The 24368-nt window shown below is 35.1% G+C and overlaps 1 protein-coding gene across 1 annotated transcript in view; it reads right to left on the reverse strand.

The window, feature by feature from the left end:
• Nucleotides 1–24368, reverse strand: part of STRN3 (striatin 3) — a 150871-nt gene that overhangs the window by 32431 nt on the left and 94072 nt on the right. Inside the window, 3 exon segments of the mRNA XM_037834746.1 lie at nt 11580–11690; nt 16819–16960; nt 18136–18265. Coding sequence (XP_037690674.1) covers nt 11580–11690; nt 16819–16960; nt 18136–18265 — 383 coding nt within the window.

A 24368-nucleotide genomic window follows, 5' to 3' on the forward strand; every position in this document is an offset into this window, starting at 1 on the left:
TATATAAATCCTACTGGACGAAGTTTTAACCAAAGATTAATTTAGAACCTCCTCTCACTGCCCCCACCATAAATTACAGAAAGCTTAGAAATTATTAAAGAAAAAATGAAAGAAAATTCTCTTAGGTTAGATAATGCTATCATATCAAGGTTACTTTCCCAATTTTGATCAATGTATTGGGTAATGTTAAGAGGATGTATTTGTGATTAGGGAACAAAACTGAAGTATTTAAGGAACAATCTGTCTGCAACTTGCTAAGTTTTCTGAAGTGTTCAAAAAATAAATGTATATATTTAGAGAGCGAAAAGGATAAAACAAATATGGTAAAACATTAACATTTGGAGAACCTGGATGAAAACTATATGAAATTCTCCATACTTTTCTTTAATTCTGAAATTATGACAAAATAAGTTAAAAGGAAAAAAAAAAAAGCTTAACCCACTGAAGCCTGAGACCTCTCTCTAGTTTTATGGTCTTGACTTTTAGCAGTATTAATAGATTAAGCGAATTTATTAAATATCTCTCACTGAGCAAGAAAGAACTACTGAACAGTTTTAACAATCCAAGGCAAGGGTGTCACTTTTAAGCCATTTTCTCTCGCCCCAGATGGGAAAGGACAGGGCAAAGTGAACCAGCAAGACGACAGGTAACTTTAGTGTACTGCTTGATTTCCCATTTAAGAGTTAAATCCTGGAGGTGGGGAAAGATGGCAGAGTGGTGAGGTGTAAGATTTAGTTACTCCTCCAGGACACTAGGTAGAAAGCCAGGAACTGCATGGACCAGACACCACAGAGCAATCTGACTGTGGGCATACTTCATACAACACTCAGGAATGCACGGAACAGCTGAGATGAGCAAAATCTGTAAGTTTTCCCAGCCAGGGGACCCGCGCCCCTCCCTGCAAGTCCCAGTCCCATTGGAGGGGGGGCCATCTGTGCTGGGAACAAGGAGGGAGAACTGCAGTTGCGGCTCTCACTGAAAACTCAGACCGCTGATCGAAACTGCAAACACAGAAAGACTGACACCAGACACCAGAGAATCCGGGAGCAGTCAACTCAGCAGAGAGGAGATAGGGCTAGCAAAAACAGCAAAAACACCAAAAATAAAAACAGACTTTCTGGAGTTCAGGTGAACATAAAACGGAAGGGCAGGGCTCAAACAGAATCAGGCTCATATGCAAACCCAGAGGGCCAGGTCCCTTGTCTGAAAAGCCCACTTCTCTGCTTTCTTGATTGTTCCTTAATGGTCCTAATCTCCTTGTCTCTTAGCATTTCAATAGCCCATTAGATCTGCAAAGAGGGCCCTTCTCTCTCTCTCTCTTTTCTCTCTCTCTTTTTTCTCTTTTTCTAAAACAATTACTCAAAGAAGCTCATTAGACTTCCAATTTGGGCCCAGGCAAGAGCAGAGCTAATATAGCTCTGAGAAACAAAGCAATAAGTCTAGTGGCTGAGAAAATCCACTAAACACCACAACTCCCCAAGAAAAGGGGGGCATCCCCTTACAGACACCTTCCTGGAGGGCATGGACAATAGCCTTTCACATAACCCCAGCTAATTGTCCCAGAGCAGGGAAGGCAGAGCTGTGTAAAAAGAGAGACATTAACACACCCCATTCAGCCATCCTTTCAGCAGACTGGCAACGCCCCTACACGGCCCTGGGGCCCAGAACTTCCCTTGGGGGACAGCGCTCACCTGTGACACAGCACAGTCCTCCCTCAGCAGAGGCCCTAAGAGGGCACAGCTTGGAAGAGGGACTCACTCGTAAGTCCTAGGGACCATAAGCCAAAACCAAGGACTTGTGGGTCAGCAGCAGAGACGAACTATGGTGAGACTGAAGGATTAGACTATTGCAACAGCTTTAAATCTCCAGGAACACCTGGGATTTTTGATTATTGAAGCCGCCCTCCCTCCCTAATTGCTCAGACACATGCCCCACTTTCAGGTCGGGCAGCACCAACTACACATGCAAACTTGGTGCACCAATTGGACCCCACAAGACTCACACCCCCACTCACCACAAAGACAAAGTTGGGGAGAACTGGCGTGAGGGGAATAGATGGCTCCCAGACGCCACCTGCTAGTTAGTTAGAGAAAGTGTACTCCACAAAGCTGTAGATCTGACAAATTGGAGATAAGTGTTTGAACCCGGCTATATATCCTAAAAGAACCCTATCAAGTTAAGCAAATGCCAAGAGGCCAAAAACAACAGAAAATTTTAAAGCATATGAAAAAACCAGATGATATGGATAACACAAACACCCAAATCAAAAGATCAGAGGAGAGACAGTACTTGGAGCAATTAATCAAAGAACTAAAGACAAACAATGAAAGCATGGCAGAGGATATAAGGGACATGAAGAAGACCCTAGAAGAGCATAAAGAAGAAATTGCAAGTCAGTAAAAAGCAGAAGATCTCATGGAAATAAAAGAAACTGTCGACCAAATTAAAAAGATTCTAGATACTCGTAGTACAAGACTAGAGGAAGCTGAACAGCGAAATCAGTGGCCTCGAGGACGACAGAATGGAAAATGAAAGAACAAAAGAAAGAATGGGGGAAAAAATTGAAATGGACCTCAGGGATATGGATAATACAAAACGTGCAAAAATAAGACTCACTGGTGTTCCAGATGGGGAAGAGAAGGGTAAAGGTCTAGGAATAGTATTCAAAGAAATTGTTGGGGAAAACTTCCCAAATCTTCTAAACAACATAAATACACAAATCATAAATGCCCAGTGAACTCCAAATAGAATAAACCCAAATAAACCCACTCCAAGACATATTCTGATCAGACTGTCAAATACTGAAGAGAAGGAGCAAGTTCTGAAAGCAGCAAGAGAGAAGCAATTCACCACATACAAAGGAAACAACGTAAGACTAAGTAGTGACTACTCAACAGCCACCATGGAGGCGAGAAGGCAGTGGCATGACATATTTAAAATTCTGAAAGAGAAAAATGCCAACCAAGAATTCTTTATCCAGCAAAGATGATCTTCAAATTTGAGAGAGAGCTTAAATTTTTCACAAACAAACAAATGCTGAGAGAATTTGCTAACAAAAGACCTGCTCTACTTGAGATACTAAAGAGAGCCCTACCAACAAAGAAATAAAGAAAGGAGAGAGAGATATGGGGAAAGGTTCAGTACTAAAGAGATTCAGTATAGGTACATCAATGGACATTAAGAGAGAGAGGGAAAAAATATATCTGACAAACATAAACCAAAGGATAAGATGGCTGATTCAAGAAATGCCTTCCCATTAATAACATTGAATGTAAATGGATTAAACTCCCCACTTAAAACATACAGATTGGCAGAATGGATTAAAAAAAAAATAAACCATCAATATGCTGCATACAAGAGACTCATCTTAGACACAGGGACACAAAGAAATTGAAAGTGAAAGGATGGAAAAAAATACTTCATGCATGCTACAGCAAAAAGAAAGCAGGAGTAGCAATATTAATCTCAGATAAAATAGACTTTAAATGCAAGGATGTTATGAGAGACAAAGAAGGCCACTACACACTAATAAAAGAGGCAATTCAACAAGAAGAAATAACCCAATCAAGGTGCCACAAAATACATGAGAGAAACACTGGCAAAACTGAAGGAAGCAATTGATGTTTCCACAATAACTGTGGGAGACGTCAACATATCACTCTCTCCTATAGATAGATAAACCAGACAGAAGACCAATAAGGAAACTGAAAACCTAAACAATCTGATAAATGAATTGGATTTAACAGACATATATAGAACACTACATCCCAGATCACCAGGATCCACATTCTTCTCTAGTGCTCACAGAACTTTCTCCAGAATAGATCATATGCTGGGATATAAAATTAGACTCGATAAATTTACGAAACTTGAAATTATTCAAAGCACATTCTCTGACCACAATGGAATACAATTAGAAGTCAATAACCATCAGAGACTTAGAATATTCATAAATACCTGGAGGCTAAACAACACGCTCCTAAACAACCAGTGGGTTAAAGAAATAGCAAGAGAAATTGCTAAATATACAGAGACGAATGAAAATGAGAACACAACATATCAAAAACTATAGGATGCAGCAAAAGCAGTACTGAGGGAGAAATTTATAGCACTAAGGGCATACATTAAAAAGGAAGAAAGACCTAAAATCAAAGAACTAATGGAGCAACTGAAGAAGCTAGAAAATGAACAACAAACCAATCCTAAACCAAGTAAAAGAAACAACGATTAAAGAAGAAATAAATGACACAGAGAACAAAAAAACAATAGAGAGGATAAATATCACCAAAAGTTGGTTCTCCGAGAAGATCAAGATTGACAAGCCCCTAGCTAGACTGACAAAATCAAAAAGAGAGAAGACCCATATAAACAAAATAATGAATGAAAAAGGTGACATTACTGCAGATCCTGAAGAAATTTAAAAAATTATAAGAGGATACTATGAACAACTGTATGGCAACAAACTGGATAATGTAGAGGAAATGGACAATTTCCTGGAAACAAATAAACAACCTAGACTGACCAGAGAAGAAATGGAGGACCTCAACCAACCAATCACTAGCAAAGAGATCCAATCAGTCATAAAAAAGCTTCCCACAAAGAAACGCCCAGGGCCAGATGGCTTCACAGGGGAATTCTACCAAACTTTCCAAAAAGAACTGACACCAGACTTACCTAAACTCTTTCAAAACATGAAAGAAAATGGAACACTACCTAACACATTTCATGAAGCTAACATCAATCTAATACCAACACCAGGCAAAGATGTTACAAAAAACGAAAACTACAGGCCTATCTCCCTAATGAATACAGATGCAAAAATTCTCAACAAAATACCGCAAATCAAATCCAAAGACACATTAAAAAAATCATACACCATGACCAAGTGGGGTTCATTCCAGGCATGCAAGGATGGTTCAACATAAGAAAATCAATCAATGTATTACAACACATTAACAAATCAAAAGAGAAAAATCAAATGATCATCTCAACAGATGCTGAAAAAGCATTTGACAAAATACAACATCCCTTTTTGATAAAAACACTTCAAAAGGCAGGAATTGAAGGAAACTTCAATATGATAAAGAACATATATGAAAAAACCCACAGCCAGGATAGTACTTAATGGTGAGAGACTGAAAGCCTTCCCTCTAAGATCAGGAATGAGACAAGGATGCCCGCTGTCACCACTGTTATTCAACATTGTGCTAGAAATGCTAGCCAGGGCAGCCAGCAAGACAAAGAAATAAAAGGCATCCAAATTGGAAAGGAAGAAGTAAAACTGTCATTATTTGCAGATGATATGATCTTATACCTGGAAAACCCTGAGAAATCGACAATACAGCTACTAGAGCTAATAAACAAATTTAGCAAAGTAGTGGGATAGAAGATTAACGCATATAAGTCAGTAATGTTTCTATATGCTAGAAAGGAACAAAGTGAAGACACGCTCAAGAAAAAGATACCATTTTCAATAGCAACTAAAAAAATCAAGTACCTAGGAATAAACTTAACCAAAGATGTAAAAGACCTATACAAAGAAAACTACATAACTCTACTAAAAGAAATAGAAAGGGACCTTAAAAGATGGAAAAATATTCCATGTTCATGGATAGGAAGGCTAAATATTAAGATGGCTAATCTACCCAAACTCATCTACAGATTCAATGCAATCCCAATCAAAATTCCAATAACCTACTTTGCTGACTTGGAAAGGCTAGTTATCAAATTTATTTGGAAAGGGAAGATGCCCTGAATTGCTAAAAAAACACTTTAAAAAAGAAAACGAAGTGGGAGGACTCACCCTCCCTGACTTTGAAGCTTATTATAAAGCCACAGTTGTAAAAACAGCATGGTACTGGCACAAAGATAGACATATTGATCAACGGAATCGAATTGAGAATTTGGAGATAGACCCACATATCTATGGTCAACTGATCTTTGATAAGGCCCCCAAAGCCACTGTACTGGGACATAACAGTCTTTTCAACAAATGGGGCTGAGAGAGTTGGATATCCATATCCAAAAGAATGAAAGAGGACCCTTATCTTACACCCTACACAAAAATTAACTGAAAGTGGATCAAAGATCTCAAAATAAAAGACAGTACCATAAAACTCCTAGAAGATAATGTAGGGAAACATCTTCAAGACCTTGTATTAGGCGGCCACTTCCTAGACCTTACACCCAAAGCACAAGCAACAAAAGAAAAAATAGATAAATGGGAACTCCTCAAACTTACAAGTTTCTGTACCTCAAAGGAATTTGTCAAAAAAAGGTGAAGACGTAGCCAACTCAATGGGAAAAAGTTTTGGAAACCATTTATCTGACAAAAGACTGACATCTTGCATATAAAAAGAAATCCTACAACTCAATGACAATAGCACAGACAGCCCAATTATAAAATGGGCAAAAGATATGAAAAGACAGTTCTCTGAAGAAGAAACACAAATGGCCAAGAAACACATGAAAAAATGTTGAGCTTCACTAGCGATTAGAGAGATGCAAATTAAGACCACAATGAGATACCACCTCACACGAATTAGAATGGCTGCCATTAAACAAACAGGAAACTACAAATGCTGGAGAGGATGTGGAGAAAGTGGAATTCTTATTCATTGTTGGTGGGACTGTATAATGGTTCAGCCACTCTGGAAGTCAGTCTGGCAGTTCCTTAGAAAACTAGATATAGAGTTACCCTTCAATCCAGTGACAGCACTTCTCGGTATATATTGGAAGATCGGAAAGCAGTGACACGAACAGATATCTGCACGCCAACGTTCCTAGCAGCATTATTCACAATTGCCAAGACATGGAAACAACCCAAATGTCCTTCAACAGATGAGTGGATAAATAAAATGTAGTATATACACACGATGGAATACTACGTGGCAGTAAGAAGGAACGACGTTGTGAAACATACGACAACATGGATAAACCTTGAAAGACGTAATGCTGAGCGAAATAAGCCAGGCACAAAAAGAGAAATATTATATGCTACCACTAATGTGGACATTGAAAAATGCAAAACAAATAGTTTATAAGGTAGAATGTGGGGAACTAGCAAATAGAGAGCAATTAATGAAGAGGGAACGATAACCCATTAAGAACAGATAAGCTATTGTGGGTAAATTTAATGTTCCGGGAATTCTCAGGAATGACTATGGTTCATTAATTTCTAATGGGTATGGCAGGAACAAGTTCACAGAAATGTTGCTCTATTAGGTTATTTTCATGGGGTAGAGTAGGAACATGTTGGAATTAAAGTAGTTATTTAGGTTAGTTGTCTTTTTCTTACTCCCTTGTTATGTTATGGTTTGTTTGACATGTTTTTTTATTGTTTTTTTTTAAATTTTTTTATATAGTTAATTTTTTTAAAAAAGAGTTAATGTATAATTTTAAAAAAATGAAAAAATATGCAGAGCCCCCTTGAGGAGCTGGTGGAGAATGCAGGGGTGTTGGGCTTCCCCACCTTGATGGTTACAGATGTGCTCACAGACATAGAGGACTCGTGGTTTGATGGGCAGAGCTCTCTATCACGGGACTCGCCCTTGGCAAGACTGCTGCTGCAAAGGAGAGGCTAGGCCTGCCTATAATTGTGCCTAAGAGCCTCCTTCCGAATGCCTCTTTGTTGCTCAGATGTGGCCCCCTCTCTCTAGCTAAGCCAACTTGGCAGGTGAAATCACTGCCCTCCGCTCTACGTGGGATCTGACACCCACGGGAGTGAATCTCCCTGGCAACGTGGAATATGACTCCCGGGGAGGAATCTAGACCCGGCATCATGGGACGGAGAACATCTTCTTGACCAAAAGGGGGATGTGAAAGGAAATGAAATAAGCTTCAGTGGCAGAGAAATTCCAAAAGGAGCCGAAAGGTCACTCTGGTGGGCACTCTTATGCACAATATAGACAACCCTTTTTAGGTTCTAATGAATTGGAATAGCTAGCAGTAAATACCTGAAACTATCAAACTACAACCCAGAACCCATGAATCTTGAAGATGACTGTATAAAAATGTAGCGTATGAGAGGTGACAGTGTAATTGGAAAAGCCATATGGACCACACTCCCCTCTGTCCAGTGCATGGATGGATGAGTAGAAAAATGGGGGCAAAAAACAAACAAATAAACAAAACCCAGTGTTCTTTTTTACTTTAATTGTTCTTTTTCACTTTAATTTCTATTCTTACTATTTTTGTGTGTAGTAATGAAAATGTTCAAAAATTAATTTTGGTGATAAGCGCACAACTATATAATGGTACTGTGAACAACTGAATGTACGCTTTGTATGACTGCATGGTATGTGAATATTATCTCAATAAAAATGAATTAAAAAAAAGTATATGTCTTGTAAGCAAAAAAAAAAAAAAAAAAAAAGTTAAATCCTAGGTGACTTTTTAAAAAGTCTTGCCACTTTTCTCTTTCTCTTCAAACAGGGAAAAAAAAAATACATCTAGAGTGGATTGCATCTGCTGATTCCATATGGTAAAGTTAGCAAATAATTTTCTCCCCTCTAAGAAGCTGGAAAGAAAAAAATCTGTAGAAACTTATTGCTATGATCCCATATGTATGATTTATTCACATATTGAAATAAAGGAAAAAAAAGAAATAAAAAAGTACAAATCACAATCACAAAATATCAGAATGAAAACCAACAAAGATTGGAAAATAGCTAAGAACACTAAGAAAATTCAAGAATTATCTTTTCATGTAAAATAATTTCTTAGTATTAATATAATGATCTACTAAATTAAGACCATTAGAAGTTATGATCCAAAAAGAGAAAAAGTTTCTATTTCTTTAAATTTTCTCTTCATCCCAGGGATTCAGAGACTTATAATGAACTCTGCATTCAATAGCAAGAAATATTCTTAAACCTAACTTCATAAAGAAGGTGTAAAAAGAAACATAATTTATTTCCTAATCATCCTTTTAAGACACTTTGCTGTTAAACCTCATCCTTTTTTCTATTTATATAGGTAACCTTAAAGACAGCGATGTCTACAAAAATATGAGAAGTTAGAAACATCTAAAGGTTTACCAATGGACTTACATACATTCACAAAACTAAATACTATGTAACCATTAAAAGTACAGCATTTTAGATGATCATAAAATATTAAATAATTAACAATGAGTTACAAAACAATATGATGATCACTATGGAGGTAACTGTATCCCCCCCAAAAGACAGGTTCAAGTCCTAACCTCTGGTCCTGTGAATGTGAAGTTATTTGTAAACTGGACCTTTGAAAATGTTATTAGTTAAGATGAGGCCAAACTGGATCAGGTGGGCCTTCATCCAATATGACTAGTGTCCTTGGATGGAAAGGAAATTTGGGCAAATCAGAAGACCGATAGAGATACAGCCATGTGATAGAAGCAGAGGCTGAGTTTTGTCACAGACTGCTGCAAGCCACCACTACAACCTACAGACTTCCGAGGTTAACATGTCCCTGACAACACCCTGATTTCCGTCTTCTCGCCTCCAGAACTGAGATGACACATTTCTGTTATTTAAGCCAACCAGTCTATGGCACTGTTATAGCAGCCCAGAGAAACTAAGACAATGATATTCTCGTTGAAAAATGAAAAGGAGATTTAAGTATATAAAGCCTTTTAGAAAAAGTTGTGATTGATATATACCAAATACCAAAATGTAGTTAAATCTCTTAAGTGGTAGGTCTGCAGGTAATTGCTATATTCTTTGTACATCATCTGAAAAACAAGCATGTGTAACTTTTATGACTTATTTTGTTTTGAAAAAAATTGATACAATTTAAAACTAAAGGGGGCTGGCCTAATATAGCACAGTACACATCTAGATAATAAAATACACTAGAAACAGTAGAGCCCAAAGTCATGGCTCTGGGGTCCCCAGGATCTTGACTGAATCACAGGAGCACCCTTTTACTTTTTTTCCACGTTGGATTCTCTAACAGAGTTGCTTAGTTAAAAAAAAAAAAAGAGAGAGAGAGAGAGAGAGAAAGAAAGAAAGAAAAAAAAGAAAAATAAATACAGAGGAATATTTGTTGATATGAAATGATGTTTTCAATGAACTATTAGCCAAGAAAACAATTATAAAACAGTGTATATACTATGATCCTATTGAAAGAAAAATTTTAAAATGGTATTTCAATTTTAAATTAGAAACAAACATTATCTACCATTTTCTAATGGACTTCAGCAGGTAAGTCAGCCTAAGAAAAACATACATAAAATAACCCAATATTAAAATAAATGACTTCATTTCTTAAAAATAAAAGACCTAAACCCTAAAATTCTAATGTCATTGTGCCTGTTAAAATTGTCAGTCATGCAAAACTACTTTTATACTGAACATGCATGAATTATAAGTAATGTTAGAGCTGAACACAGCCCCAGCCCAGCACTAAATGGCTTTAAATACAATAAGCAATACATTGTTAAGACTGAAATATCTTAGAATAGTTTATCTTTTTATTTTCATGCAATAACACAAGCTAGCATAAAGTTATAAAAGAAAATTGCCTAACAATTAAAATCCCCAAAACGCAACTTAGCCTCCAAAATAAAATAAAAACACTCAAAAAAAAAATGCTTTATTGAAGAAAAACTCACATCCCTTTCTACTACAACTGTCATTTTATAAACTAATGCCTTTGTGGTTGAGAAAGGAATATTAAATAATGTCTAAATGCATCTCCCTCTGTCACCCACTATTTTTTCCCTGAAATAGTAAAAGAAGAAAAAAAAACACAATTAGGAGTCAATGGTCAACTCAAAATAAAGTTTCCCAAAATTAAGTTTCAAGTTTCTCCATTTAATACTCATACATCTCAAGGTGTTTTTCACGTGGCTGCTTTTAAGTTTGAGTCACAAAATGGAAAAGAATTGCTTCTTTGAGAGATGCTACAGCTACATTTATATCTTTACAGTACATGGATTACAACACAGTAAAAAGCACACCCAGGCATCAAAAGATACCCTGGTAACGACTGAACAAACCTACTACAACTATTTCTTCCTGTGGGTTCCTGCCTCCACCAGAGGAGGCAAGAAAATACTACCCAAGAGATTTTTTTGTTACTACTGTTGTTTTTGGTTGGATTAAAGGCCAGAAAGCAGAAACTATGGGAAGGACTTTCCTATACACTATACTTCAGGATCCCCAAACTAAGAAATGTAACCTGGATATATGTATATATACACACATATACATACACATTGGTTATAGTTATAATGTCCTATGTGCTTAAATTTAAAAAAAGAAGAAATTTATACTCCCTCCCTTTTGAGCAAAATTCTAATTTTTTTAATTTCAAGACTAATATTCTTTAAATTTGGTAGACTTTTTAAAGCTTAAAAAAAAACTTCAAAACTTTCCTTCATCCCTACCACTGTATTTAAAATGATTCTTGGGTAATAATACATCCTAAATTATATTAAAATGAATTTCAATTATACAACAGACAAAGTTTAAAGTTAGTTGCCCCCTTTATAAATAAAACAAAATTACAAAAAAAAACAAAACAAAATTAAAGGTTTTTTTTCTCAATATTGGTAAACAAAAACACATAATAACAGCCAGATCTGCACTTACTCTTCACCCCTTTCTTCCCCTTTCGTTCCTTCTTGTACTGTTCCTTCAGTTTACTTATTAGTCCCTGGTCTACATCCCAAACCTCAGCAGTTGGGGAGAGGTCATCTTTGTCTACATGCAGCATATTATTAAAAGAAAAAAAATCAGCAGTTGGCAATGCAAGCTGTTGGCAGTTAACTGTTATAGCTTAACATAATCATAATAAAAATGTACTAACAGTATATACTCAAAATACTTTAAAGGTGCAGTCTCAGTTTTGTTATTCACAATTCAAACTATAAGTGCCTATGGTTTCTAAACATTTAATACTAACAGTTAAGTGGTGCTTCATATTTACAAATCGCAAATGTGAAGGTGATTATTATTTCAATAACCGATATTCTTTCAACATACAGTCAATAACTGATACTCTTTCAATGTTATAAAAATTAAACCACTGCATCTTTATAAAAGTGTTAATAAAAAAATTATTCAGCCAGCATCATAAAAGCAAATGAATGGATTACATGCGAACTACTTATAAAAGTACAAGCTGGAAAGGTCAGGGCTTTTACATTGATGAAAATATTCATGCACCTTCTGTCACACTGATTCTGCATGCACAGATAGCTGAAATAATGGAGAGGCATTCTAGCCCAATAACATACTAATAGTTCCAAAGTACGATGTCTCAAATAATCTGTACTAAGCACTTAGAGAATCCCACCTCTCACCCCACCCCACCCAAAAAAGCTCAACATCTCATTACCTTCTTCCAATGGTCTACGACATAGATTTGCAAAACAAAACCAAAAACAAAACAAAATACACACACAAAAAATGAAATTCCACTGAAGAATTCTTTTAGAGCCGATTTTTTTTAGGGTAAACTACAAGCAGTAAAAATCAAAAAGAAGTGAAAACTTACATTCTGCTCTTCTGCTAAAGATGTTACTTCAGCAATTTTAGCTGACTAACAAATCTATATTTGTTTTAATTAAATACCTGTGTCTGGAAAATGTTTTGCTATACAATAAACTAGGGAGAAAGCAATATTAAAAAGAGGCACATAAAAATAACTGTCTTTTTTAACTGTTTTAAATATTGAAGGCTTTTCCTTCTTTTACTAAACAGTCACGTCACTACCACGTTTAATATCCTGCTACAGAATAACAACTAGGAGTTGATATAATCCTGTTATTTAAAAAAGTATATACCAAAACACAAAAGCAAGGTCAATCAGTAAGACTGACCAAATAGTAAGATTTTAGAGAAAACATATTTAATTTTTGATAACTCATTATACTCGGGCTCACAAATCTTGTAAACTCCCTGGGTCTCAATGACTTAATCTATAAAGTGGGTGTAAGTCGTTTTTCCTTGTATGTAGTAAACATAGGACATTCTCATCTTTGAATAGCATGCAGAAATTCAAATATTCTCTGTACTTTGAGTCTTTCCTACCACAATCGTCATCATTTTCTCCCTTACGGACATACTTATTATGATCATAGGTAGTCAGTATGTGAAAAGCTACCATCCAAAGTTTTAAGTTAATTTGCTAACTTCAATTACTTGACACTTGGTTGCTCAAGACTGAAGTCTAATATGTAAGGGTTTTTGTCAAATCTGCAATTGTAATACTGATTTAAAAAGAAAATTCACATTTCATGTACTCTAACATGATATATCCTGAAAATTATGCTATAGCAACAATCCTTCTGTTGACTTATTGAATACTTAAAGAAAATTTTATCTAAAAAGTTAATCATTTGCACTTATCTTAATAAAGCTAACAGTTCCTATTTTTTAAAGCAAATACTTAAAATAACACAAATTGGTAAAGTTTGAAAAAAATACCTTTTAAACCTCATAGGCTCCCTTCCTCCCCCGCCAAATAAAAGCCTTAAGTGGTATATAACCTTGAAACAGGAAACTAGATAGGACAGAAAAATTTAATAAGATAGCCAAGCAGTTTTTAAAAAGAAGTTTACAGAAAAGAACAAAGCTGTGGGTAGCTCTATCCAATTAGCAAACAGGAGTGAGTGAAGTGAAAAAGCAAAGGGAATTCAAAAGGATAAGCTTAAGGGAAAAAACAAATATTACTTGCAAGATAACCTCAAATCTAGAAAGCAAATGTAAAATTAGGCAGTGTAAAGAACAGATTAGTGAATGCATATGTGCACAAACAACATCCTGAAACTTGCCTTGGTAAGTAACAGCTGATTTGATATTGCTTATAAGAAATAGAAAAGAGCAAAAGGGAAGAGGCAGCATAATCTTCTACATGTTAATCCTGTTTTAAAAAAATCTAGGGGGAAGAAAAAAATATCAAGAAATGAGGTTGAATCAGTTAAGGGAACTTTTTTGTTTAAAAGAAAATACAAATATGCACAAAAAAGTTAACCCTGACAACTCAAAATCACAAAAGCATGAAATTCTATTATGGTAATTCTGATTACCAAAGCATAGGGTATACAAATCTACTAAACGTAGCATAAATTTGTAACTAACTTTATTTTATGCAAATGTTCACTACTTTAATTTTCCACTATATTCAAATACAAACATTCAAGTATGAATTACATTTTGTAGTCCTACAAATGTAGACAAATCAGTTTCAAAGTATAGGAGAAAATAACTGAACATCTTTAAAATGTCTAGTCTCCATGAAGGAGTAAAATTAAACATACTAATTTGATTACGAGAACTAAAAACTAATAATATTAAACTGAGGCTACAAAACTTAAGGTGACAGAAGAAAACAGGATTAAAAAGCTATCTAAGAAACAGTGGATTTATAAAATAAAATGATTCAAATTCAGAGATAACAGAGCAGCTTGTTAGCAAACAAAATAAAAAATAACATAGACTATCCAATGTAGATGGGTAGGTACCAGGGAATGTTTCATCAGGACAAAACTATTCCTAATAATAAAGAAAAACATTTGCATCCTTTACCCAATAATTTAAATCTGAAATGAACATCTTCCCACTTATAAGTAAACTCAAAATTTTACCAAATGAATTAAATAAATATAAAGGAGTGTTTATATATCCATTCTCTTTGTTTCAGGAAAACCGAATATGACATCTGTTGGACAGAAATGATAAACTTCAGGAACACTGCTTAGATTCTTTGATACTATTTCTCATTTCTTAAGGGAAGAAACTACTTGAATAATTTTCTACTTAAAAGAGTCTTTTTTCTTCTCATGAACTTAAAATGCTGAAAAGGTTAACATTTTAATCTCATCTGGAAGGAGCAGACTTTGTTGGTTACTTCCATTTACACAAGGACTACAGGTCACTCTCAAATACTGATAGTAGAAAGTAAATAAAATACAGACTTTATCATTCAATGATTAGGTTCTCTCTTGAAATTCTGATCTACAATAGAAAGTCTTTGGACAGAAATATCAAAGACTGTTTTACATAAAGAAATATACCATTTCACACAAATCAAATTCCTGGAATTTCTGTGTATCTCTTTGCCTGGTAGTTCAACTTCTGGCAATTCTAGCCTAAGGAAACAGGAATGGATGTGTACCAAGACTTAGCTATACAGATGTTTGATAAATTGCTTTTAGCCTTTTTATTTTTTAATGAAAATCATCTAAACATGCATCAGTAGGGCCCTAGTTAAATAATTATGCACATTATGACAAAACATTTTGTAGATACTGAAAATGGTGTTACAGAAGAACATACTAAGTAAAGTGTGGGTTACAAATGAAAATAAAGCAAAATCCTTTATTAATTAAACATGTATCTATACATATACTAAATGTGTTATGTATAACACACACATACACATATATACACACACACACATGTATATGGTAACCATAGCTCTCTCTACATAGCAGCATTCCAGGTGATTTTAATTTTCCTCTTCACAGGTATCTGTGGGTTCTAACATACATGATTGTTTTATAATCAAGAAAAAATGAACAATTCTTTAGAAAGTATTGGAAAAAGAGATGGTATTTCCAAAATTGAATGGGCAGCACAGAGGAGCTAAAAATAGAAAAGTTAGATATGTTTACGGTTTCTCCTGAACAATTCTTAAGTCCAGTAAACTTCTGGAAATATTTTCAAATAATAATTAGAAAAACGCACATTCAAGTCTACAAAGTAAGTGGGGAGTTTTCTCATGTTTTGAATTAATGTGCCTCTTCTCTTTCCATCAAGGAGAATAGAGAAGTAAAAGTCTGAAAACAATGTTTAATAATTATAAACAATGAGAAAAAGCTGGCAGACAAAATTCAGGTCCTTTCAGTACTAGATTCATTTATATATCAAGACAGTCAATAAGTATATGTCCTATTAGATTGTCTCTCCTGCTAGCAGTATGAAATTTTAATAATAAATGAGGCATGTTTTTATCCAAGTGTTTCCTGGCACTGAAGCAGTTTAAAAAAAATCTAGTGATAATTCCTAAATAGCTGTGGTGTCCATGTAAAATCTGTAGGTACTTAGAAACTTTTTCCAATAAAGCTTTGTAAATACACTTTTGAGTCCTACCCACCAAATAACATGCTAATATTAAAAGATGAATGAATGAAAATATTTAGCAAGAACAAAATATTTTATTATTTTTTTAGATACTTTTATTTTATTTTCTAATGGGTTTTTTTACTCTGTACAGAGAGAACTCTGTTCTTTCCCTATTAGTTATAGCTAGATTATTAGCAGCACTATATATCACTTTCAAAGACTAGGCCCTATCATCTGCACACTGAATATTATATGTAATTAAGCGTAACAAATTTCATTAAATTTTGTTCAATATAAATCTATTATTCAAGAAAAACAGCTTTATTCCTTCCCAGCAAAAAAGTCAGATAACATATGGGCATATAGAAAGAGTTAAGTCCTCTTGAAACCTACATTTGTTTCCAGATTTAATGATGGGAACATTTAAAACTGAACACAATACCTATTTAAAAAAAAAAAAATCCGCTAAGAGGAAATGAACTGGATTTCCAAATCAACTAAATGTGCCAATTTCATAGCAAGACAAATTTAAAAAATGATAAAAACTCACCAGAAGCCTTATATTAAATAGTTTAGTCACTAAATCTAAATAAATTGGTGCAAGATACCCTGAAATTATTCAATGCCATTTCTTTCTCCTTGCCTTGCCTAACTGCCACCATACATTCAGATACACACATTCCACATATAATATTTAATAATAACCCATCTGAAAGGGCTAAATTTCCCTACCCACCCCCATATTTCCTTATCACCTCACCCCATTCTGTGCCATCCCCTGAACTCCGTGCTTCTCCAGCTCCTTCACCATCTTCGGCAGTCACTAAAAAATCAAATTCTTTCAGGGCTTCTTCAGTATCAGGGTCATCAGTGAGGTCAGCAGCTAAACCTTCATTACCTATCTGTAAAAAAGATCATAAGCCAAGAGTTGCTTTTATGCTAAAATTTAAAACGATCCTTTAACGTTTTTACCCAATTACCTTTACATCCACACACTTACTTTTATTCCCTAGATAAGTAGTTCTCAACAATACTGTGCCAAGATCAGTTTCGAGGTGTGACACAAGTAATTGGGTACTAAGAATGGTTAAAAGTCCTTATAAATTATAGCAGATTCAACTACTCCTATTAAAGTCCCATTCATGCACATGCAAGCAGATACAGTATCTTCAACTGACCAAACACATGGAGAACTGCATACTTAGTCCATAACCCATGGCCTAGCTAATAAGGACATGGCATGGTTAATAAGGATAGTAACTAATATAAGTTAATAATTGTGGTAATTATAATAGTGCTTTACTCCCTTGACCAATAGGAAAGGAACAAAATCTCTATTCACCCAATAGAGTATGATACACATGTGAAACATGGCAGAAAGGATGAAAACTGCTACTGTAGACTGGAAACTTTTCAGGAACAATGACACTTTCTCCACATTACTGTAATATCCCAAAGAACCACAAATAAACCTATTTTCCTTTTCACACACTTGAAATACTATACACTTCTCTGATAATTCACAAACGGATCACCTAATCTCCTTTTACTCCTATATCTACACCTATTACCACTAAAATAAATCTATTTTTGAGGTTAGGAGCAAAAGTTAATTTTTTTTTTTTTTTTTTTTTTTTTTTACCAAAGAACCAGAATGCCAACACATATATGTACAATCCATAGATTACCGCATCACACAGGGTAGGATATCCCCACTACAGCTTCAGTTAATTTATCACCTGTTTACCATCAATAAAGAGATGGACTTCAGCAGTGATTTTCAATTGCAGCAGGAGAAGCAATGTTTTTTTTAAAGTTTCAAAACTACTAGATTAGTACTATGCTAAAAACAGAGCCTTCCTTGCACATTTAGTGAATAACACAGCAAATAATTCTCACCATATGTAGTTAATGCAAGTACAGCTAACTATATAAAACTTTCAAGTGACATGATAAAATTAAGTCACTTCCAATATAGCCTAAGAGTCTTGAAAATCCCTATTCCAAAATATTAAATTGCTTTTAATCCATGAGTATAAATATTCTAGCTAGTGAGAATATCAAATCAGGTTTCTACTTTGTGTTTATTCATCCGATGTTTGTCTTTTCCTTCTGGGATGCCTTCAATCATGTCATTTTCCTCCTCTTCATCACTGTCATCGGCATTTTCTAAAAAGTTGAATGTCTCAAGAACATCACCAGAGGGCCTGTAGGAGAGGAAAAAGATGAATCCTACTATTCTGATAGATAATTCCACTGTTTTTCACTGAAAGTAGACAGAGCAATTCAAATAACAACCTACTTATAACATATTATCTAACCATTTTACCCAAGAAAACAATGCTTCAAAGATTACTTATTACTTAGGATTAAAGTAAAATGACTGCTCTCTGTTGATTCAGCTTTTCTATTGTTTATTGTCCAGAACATCTGAGGTAATTATTACATCAAAAAATAACCCTATAAGACATTTAAATGCTCTATTATCTCTCAAAATAAAGCCTTCACAAGCAAGCGACTTAAACTTAGCATTTCTTAAAGCTCTACAGCATCTTAAAGCTTGGCCAAAACGTATGAGGACTAAAACAGTAAATATCAAAGTTTTATCAGGCTGCCCAGATTTGACGTTATAGTAAATCAGATATAGAACATCCCAATTCATCTCACAGGACTTTTTTCTTATCTAGAAAAAAGGATCCTTAATCTAGTATAGTAATTTCAAGTCTTTCAGAACCACTCATTTAGGAGGTGACAGCAGTATTTATCTACATACTAAATCATCTCTAATTAATCTGAGTTCCTCTACGCGCACACACAAAAAAGGCAGTTTTCATAAAGTAGCTTAAATGTTTAACAGTTGAGGCAGCAACAGCAGCAAATCTAGCTGAATAAAAACTCACAATGCAAGTTTCTGCTCTGTCAATGTAACTAGCTGCTTGACTATGGCAAATTCATTTAAACTTTTTGGCTAGGTATCTTTACCTATAAAATGTGGAGAGTAACCATATAATCTCATACATGGTAACAAAAATGATCTAAAATTTAGGATCCCCCTTCCCTAAATTGGTTTCCTCCATTAATCCAAATGAACACAATCCAAAGAACATAATACAATTCAGTCTACTTAAAATTTTTATTTTGAAATAATTTCAAACTTACAGGGGAGTTGCAAAAACAATAAAAAATAATAAAACCCCATACAGAGAACTCGAACATACCCCTTCCCCCAAAACCCAGATCCAATTTTAAACATTTTGCCACTTTCACTGTATCATGCCAACTGTCTGTCTACCTAATTTGAGAACAGGTTGCTCACATCACACTCCTTGAACACATAATATTTCCAAGTACACATTTCCTACAAACAAGGATATTCACTTATGTAATCACCTTAAGTACAGTTAACAAGTTAAGAAAGTAAACACTGATATAAAGCTTACATTTTATATTCCAATTTTTTCTGGAACCCTTTTGGGCTTTTTCTCCCACCAGTACTGTGTATTGCATTTAACTGTATCTCCTTAGTTTCTCTCTCTTTTTTTAAAATGTGGAAATGCATGCAACATAAACTTCCCATCCCAACCCCTACCAAGCAGACCATTTAGTGAGATTAATTACATTCACAATGTCACAGTACCCTTACCATCATCCATTACTAGAACTCTCCATTCACTCCTAACAAAAACCCTACATTCATTTTCCATAAACTCCCCATTGCTCCTACCTCCCACTCCTGGTAATCTCAATGTATTTTAAAATAGCATTTTAACATGGCATGGGATCTTAGTAACTCTACTATATCCCACCTAACCAAGCATATTGTTTAAGGACTTTTATAAAGATTGAATGCAGAAAGTGTGCCGGTTTGGATGTATTATGTCCCCCAAAACGCCAGGTTCTTTAATGCAATCTTGTGGGGGCACACGTATTAGTGTTGATTAGGCTGGAATCCTTTGATTGTTTCCATGGAGATGTGACTCAATCAACTATGGGTAAAATGTTTAACTGAATTACTTCCATGGAGATATGGACCTTGCCCATTCAAAGTGGGTCTTGATTTAATCGCTGGAGTCCTATAAAAGCTCACAAATAGAAGGGCCTCAGTGCTACTGCAGCCAAGAGAGATATTTTGGAGACAGCGGTTGAAAGCAGACTTTTGCTAGCCCAGAGTTTGCCTGGGAGAAACTAAGAGAACACCCCCAGATTCCTAGAGAGAAGCACCCTGGGAAAAAGCCATTTTGAAACCAGAACCCCAGAGCAGACGCCAGCACGTGCCTGTGCCTTCCCAGATGACAGAGGTTTTCCAGACGCCACTGGTGTTCTTCGGTGAAGGCAGCATACTGTTGATGCCTTTGCTTGGACACTTTTATGGCCTTAGGACTATAACTTTATAACCAAATAAACCCCCTTTATAAAAGCCAATCCATTTCTGGTGTTTTGCGTAACAGCAGCATTAGCAAATCGGAACACTAAGGAAGTAGAATGGTGCAGGTATGTGCTTCAAAGAACTGAAAGCAGGGACTCGATCAGACATTTACACACTGGTGCTTTTAGCAGCAGCATTCACAATTTGCAGTGAATGGAGGTGCCCTAAGGGTACATCCACGGGTGAAGGGAAGGGCCAACCATGGTGTAGACACACAAAGGAATACTAGACATACTAGACGGCTGCAAGAAGGTATGGCTGCAAGAAGGAATGAAGTCGTGAGGCATGCAAGTAGGTGAATGAACCTTGGGGACATTATGTTGAATGAAGTAAGCTAAAAACAAAAGGGCAAATATTTTAAGGCCTCACTAATATAAACTAACTATAATGAGCAAAATGCTGAGAATTGAATTCAAGAGCATAGGTACTAGGGGATAGAATGTAGACAGAGTTTGGGCAATCGACGATGCAGGAGTGCAGTGTTCAATAAGGCTTGTTTTAAAGGCTACTAAATTATAAGCTCTTACAGCAGTCACATCTATTTCTGAGTTCTGACTGTAATTTAAGAGATGTTTATTTGGTACAAAATTTATACTCTCTGTAGCATGCTTTCTGACATAACCCATATGGTCAGTAATAACAACATGGTTGCTTGGAACCTAGAATGGGGAATTAAATCTTCTTTATTCTGTACATGTTAATATGATACCTGATGCACCCCAGGGTACTCTGGGCAGAAAATAAAAAAGAATTTGCAAAGTCTCCTTGAGGGACTGGGGAATAATGTGGAAATATTAAAATCCTCACCTGGGAACGTCCTGAAATTCCCGCAAGCATTAGGGAATCCCAATTTAATAAATCAAGTCCTTGATCTTGGGGCTTGCCCTTATGAAACTAATTCTTGCAAAGGAGAAGCTAAGCCTACTTATAATTATGCCAAATACCGTAGAAACCACTATTTATGAACTCTTTAAAGCAGTTTCTTTTATTATTTACCCTAGTATGTCTAAGTAACATGCTTAGAACTGTTACTTCTTAATGAGGATTTAGTTCTATTATATAATCCACACCCCATACCCACACTTCCTCCCCCAGGAGTATTACAGTTGTATCAATTCATTTTTGTCTAAATTAATATTTACAGTTAAATTATGGTAATGTAAATATTCCCATTCAAGTCACATTATAAGCAATGATTATTTTCTTTCTTGCACATATGGCTTTCCTGAAATGAATAATTTTCCAGTGGGTTTAAAAAAAATTGCTTAGTTTTCCAAGGATTTTATCACTTATTCATCCCCAGAAAGTCTCCTGAATTGTATATCTCCTTCTAAAATCCTCCCACATATTGAGGAATACATTTATTTTGTTTTCTGAGAGACATTCCTTCTGATGCTCTGTTGTCTTCTTCAATTCTACTCTGGCTACTCTCCAGCCGCAAGGCACAACTATTTCATCAAACATCCTTTGCCTCTCTCTTGTTAAATCCCCTTTATCCTGGGTCTTCTACTTTCTTCCTTCCTTGTATATACAGGCATAACTCGATTTATTCTTTCAGATTGCTGAGGCACTTTCCTGCCTAAATGTGTCTTTATTCTCTTTCATGCAATACAGAAATTTGGCTCAATATAGAAATTTAAGTGGAAATCACTTTACCTCAGAATCTTGAAAGCACTGCTCCACTATCTTTAGCATCAAAAGTTGCTGTTAATATGTCAGTCAGAAAAATGTAAAATACATGATTTATAATGTAGAATGTAGGGGATCTAGCAACAGACAGCAAACAGTGAAATAGTGAAGGGGGAACGATAATCTAGTAAGAACAGGTAAGTTATCGTGGGTAAACTTAATGTTCTGGTAATGCTCAGGAATGGCTACAGGTTTGTTAATTTCTCGGGGGAATGGAAGGAATAAGTTCACAGAAATGTGGTTATTTTAGATTACTTGTTTTTCTTATTCCTTTGCTGGGTTATAGTCTAAATATTCTCTTGGGGTAGGGTAGGAACATGTTGGAAGTAATATAGTTATTACAGGTTATTAGTTTTTTTATTTCTTTATTTTGCTTTTGTTTGGAAATTTTTTCTATTGTCTTTTTAAAATTTTCTGATAAAGCTAATTGAAAAAAAAAATACAATGAAAAATATATAAGCAGAGTCCCCCTGAGGAGTTGGGGGGAAATGCAGAGGTGTTGGGTTTCCTCACCTGGATGGCTGCTCATGTTCTCACAAACACTGAGATAACTCTTTTTAGGTTTTAATGTACTGGAATAACCAGAAGTAAATATGTGAAACTAACAAACTGCAACCCAGTAGCCTTGACTCTTAAGACATATGTGTAACTATGTAGCTTACAAGGGGTAACAATGTGATTGGGAAAGCCTTGTGGATCACACTCCCCTTTATCCAGCGTATGGCTGGATGAGTAGAAAAATGGGGACAAAAAACTAAAGGAAAAATAGGGTGGTGGGGGGATGATATGGGTGTTCTTTTTTTACTCTTATTTTTTAAATTCTTATTTTCACTTTTTCAGGTATAAGCAAAATGTTCAAAAAACAGACTGCAGTGATGAATGAACAAACTATATGGTGGTAATGTGAACAACTGATTGTACACTTTGGATGACTGTATGGTATGTGGATATAACTCAATAAAATTGAACATAAAAAAATATGATGCCAAATTCTCAATCTTTTCTATGTGGTCTGATTTTTCTATCAGGAAGATATTAGAGTTTCCTCTTAATTTTTATGTTCTTGATGATGGTCTTTGCATGGATCTTTTTTCACTAATTCTATTGGGCACTTGGAGGAATCTTTTCAATTTAGAAACAAACAGATCCTTGGAAATACATTCTGGAAATATATTCCAGGAAATTTTCTTGTATTACCAATTCAATATCCTTTTCACACCATTTTATCTGTTCTGTTTTTCTGGAACTCCTATTAGTCAGATCTTAGATGTTCTGGACAGATGATTGAATTTTCCATTTTTTTTTTTGGTCCTGTTTTCTCTTTTCCCTTTTTCTGGAACAGCCCTTCATCATTATCTTTCCAGTTTTACATGAAAATTATTTCTATGAGTTCTTTTTTTCCTTGGCAAATATGAGTTAATGGATATATTTATTTACATCTCCCATACTATTTATACCTGTTTTCATCTAACAACATACATTTGGAAGATTATCAGCATATAAAGAGCTTCCTCATCCCATTTTATGGGTGCACAGAAATAGTCTGTTGTTTAGATGTATCAATTTATACAATCAACCTAACACAGCATTTGGATAGTTTCAAATTTTTGCTATTAAAATTATTACCATATAGACAAGTCATTTTGTATTTCTGCTTTTGTTCTATCTATCAGAGGGTAAAGACACATGCAACTTTGCTAGACAGTAGGACACTTTCTACCCACTGGGGCTGTAAACATTTTGTATTCCAACAACAGTGTATGAGATCATCTACTTCATCCCAGAAAGACGAAACCAGTGTGTTTTCATGATTTTGATTTTCACCTTTATGATAGGTATTACTCTTGTGAAGATGACGGGAATTGTTTTTTTGTTTTGTTCTTTTCAAAAATACACTCCTTTTTCAATCATCTTCCCCCATTCTCTGGTAACCTCTAATCTATATTCTATCTGTGAATTTGCTGTATCTAGTTATCTCTTACAAGTGATATCATACAACATGTGCCCTTATGTGCTGTGCTTATTTTATTGAGCATATTTTCAAGGTTCTTTCATGTTGTGACATGTTTCATGACTTCACTTTTGTATGACTGAATAATATTCCACTGTGTGTACAGCATACCTTATTTTATTGTGCTTCACTTTACTGTGCTTCACAGACTGCGTTTTTTACAAATTGAATGAATGTAGCAACC

Source organism: Choloepus didactylus, chromosome 4 (assembly GCF_015220235.1).
Source record: "Choloepus didactylus isolate mChoDid1 chromosome 4, mChoDid1.pri, whole genome shotgun sequence".
Classification (NCBI taxonomy): domain Eukaryota; kingdom Metazoa; phylum Chordata; class Mammalia; order Pilosa; family Megalonychidae; genus Choloepus; species Choloepus didactylus.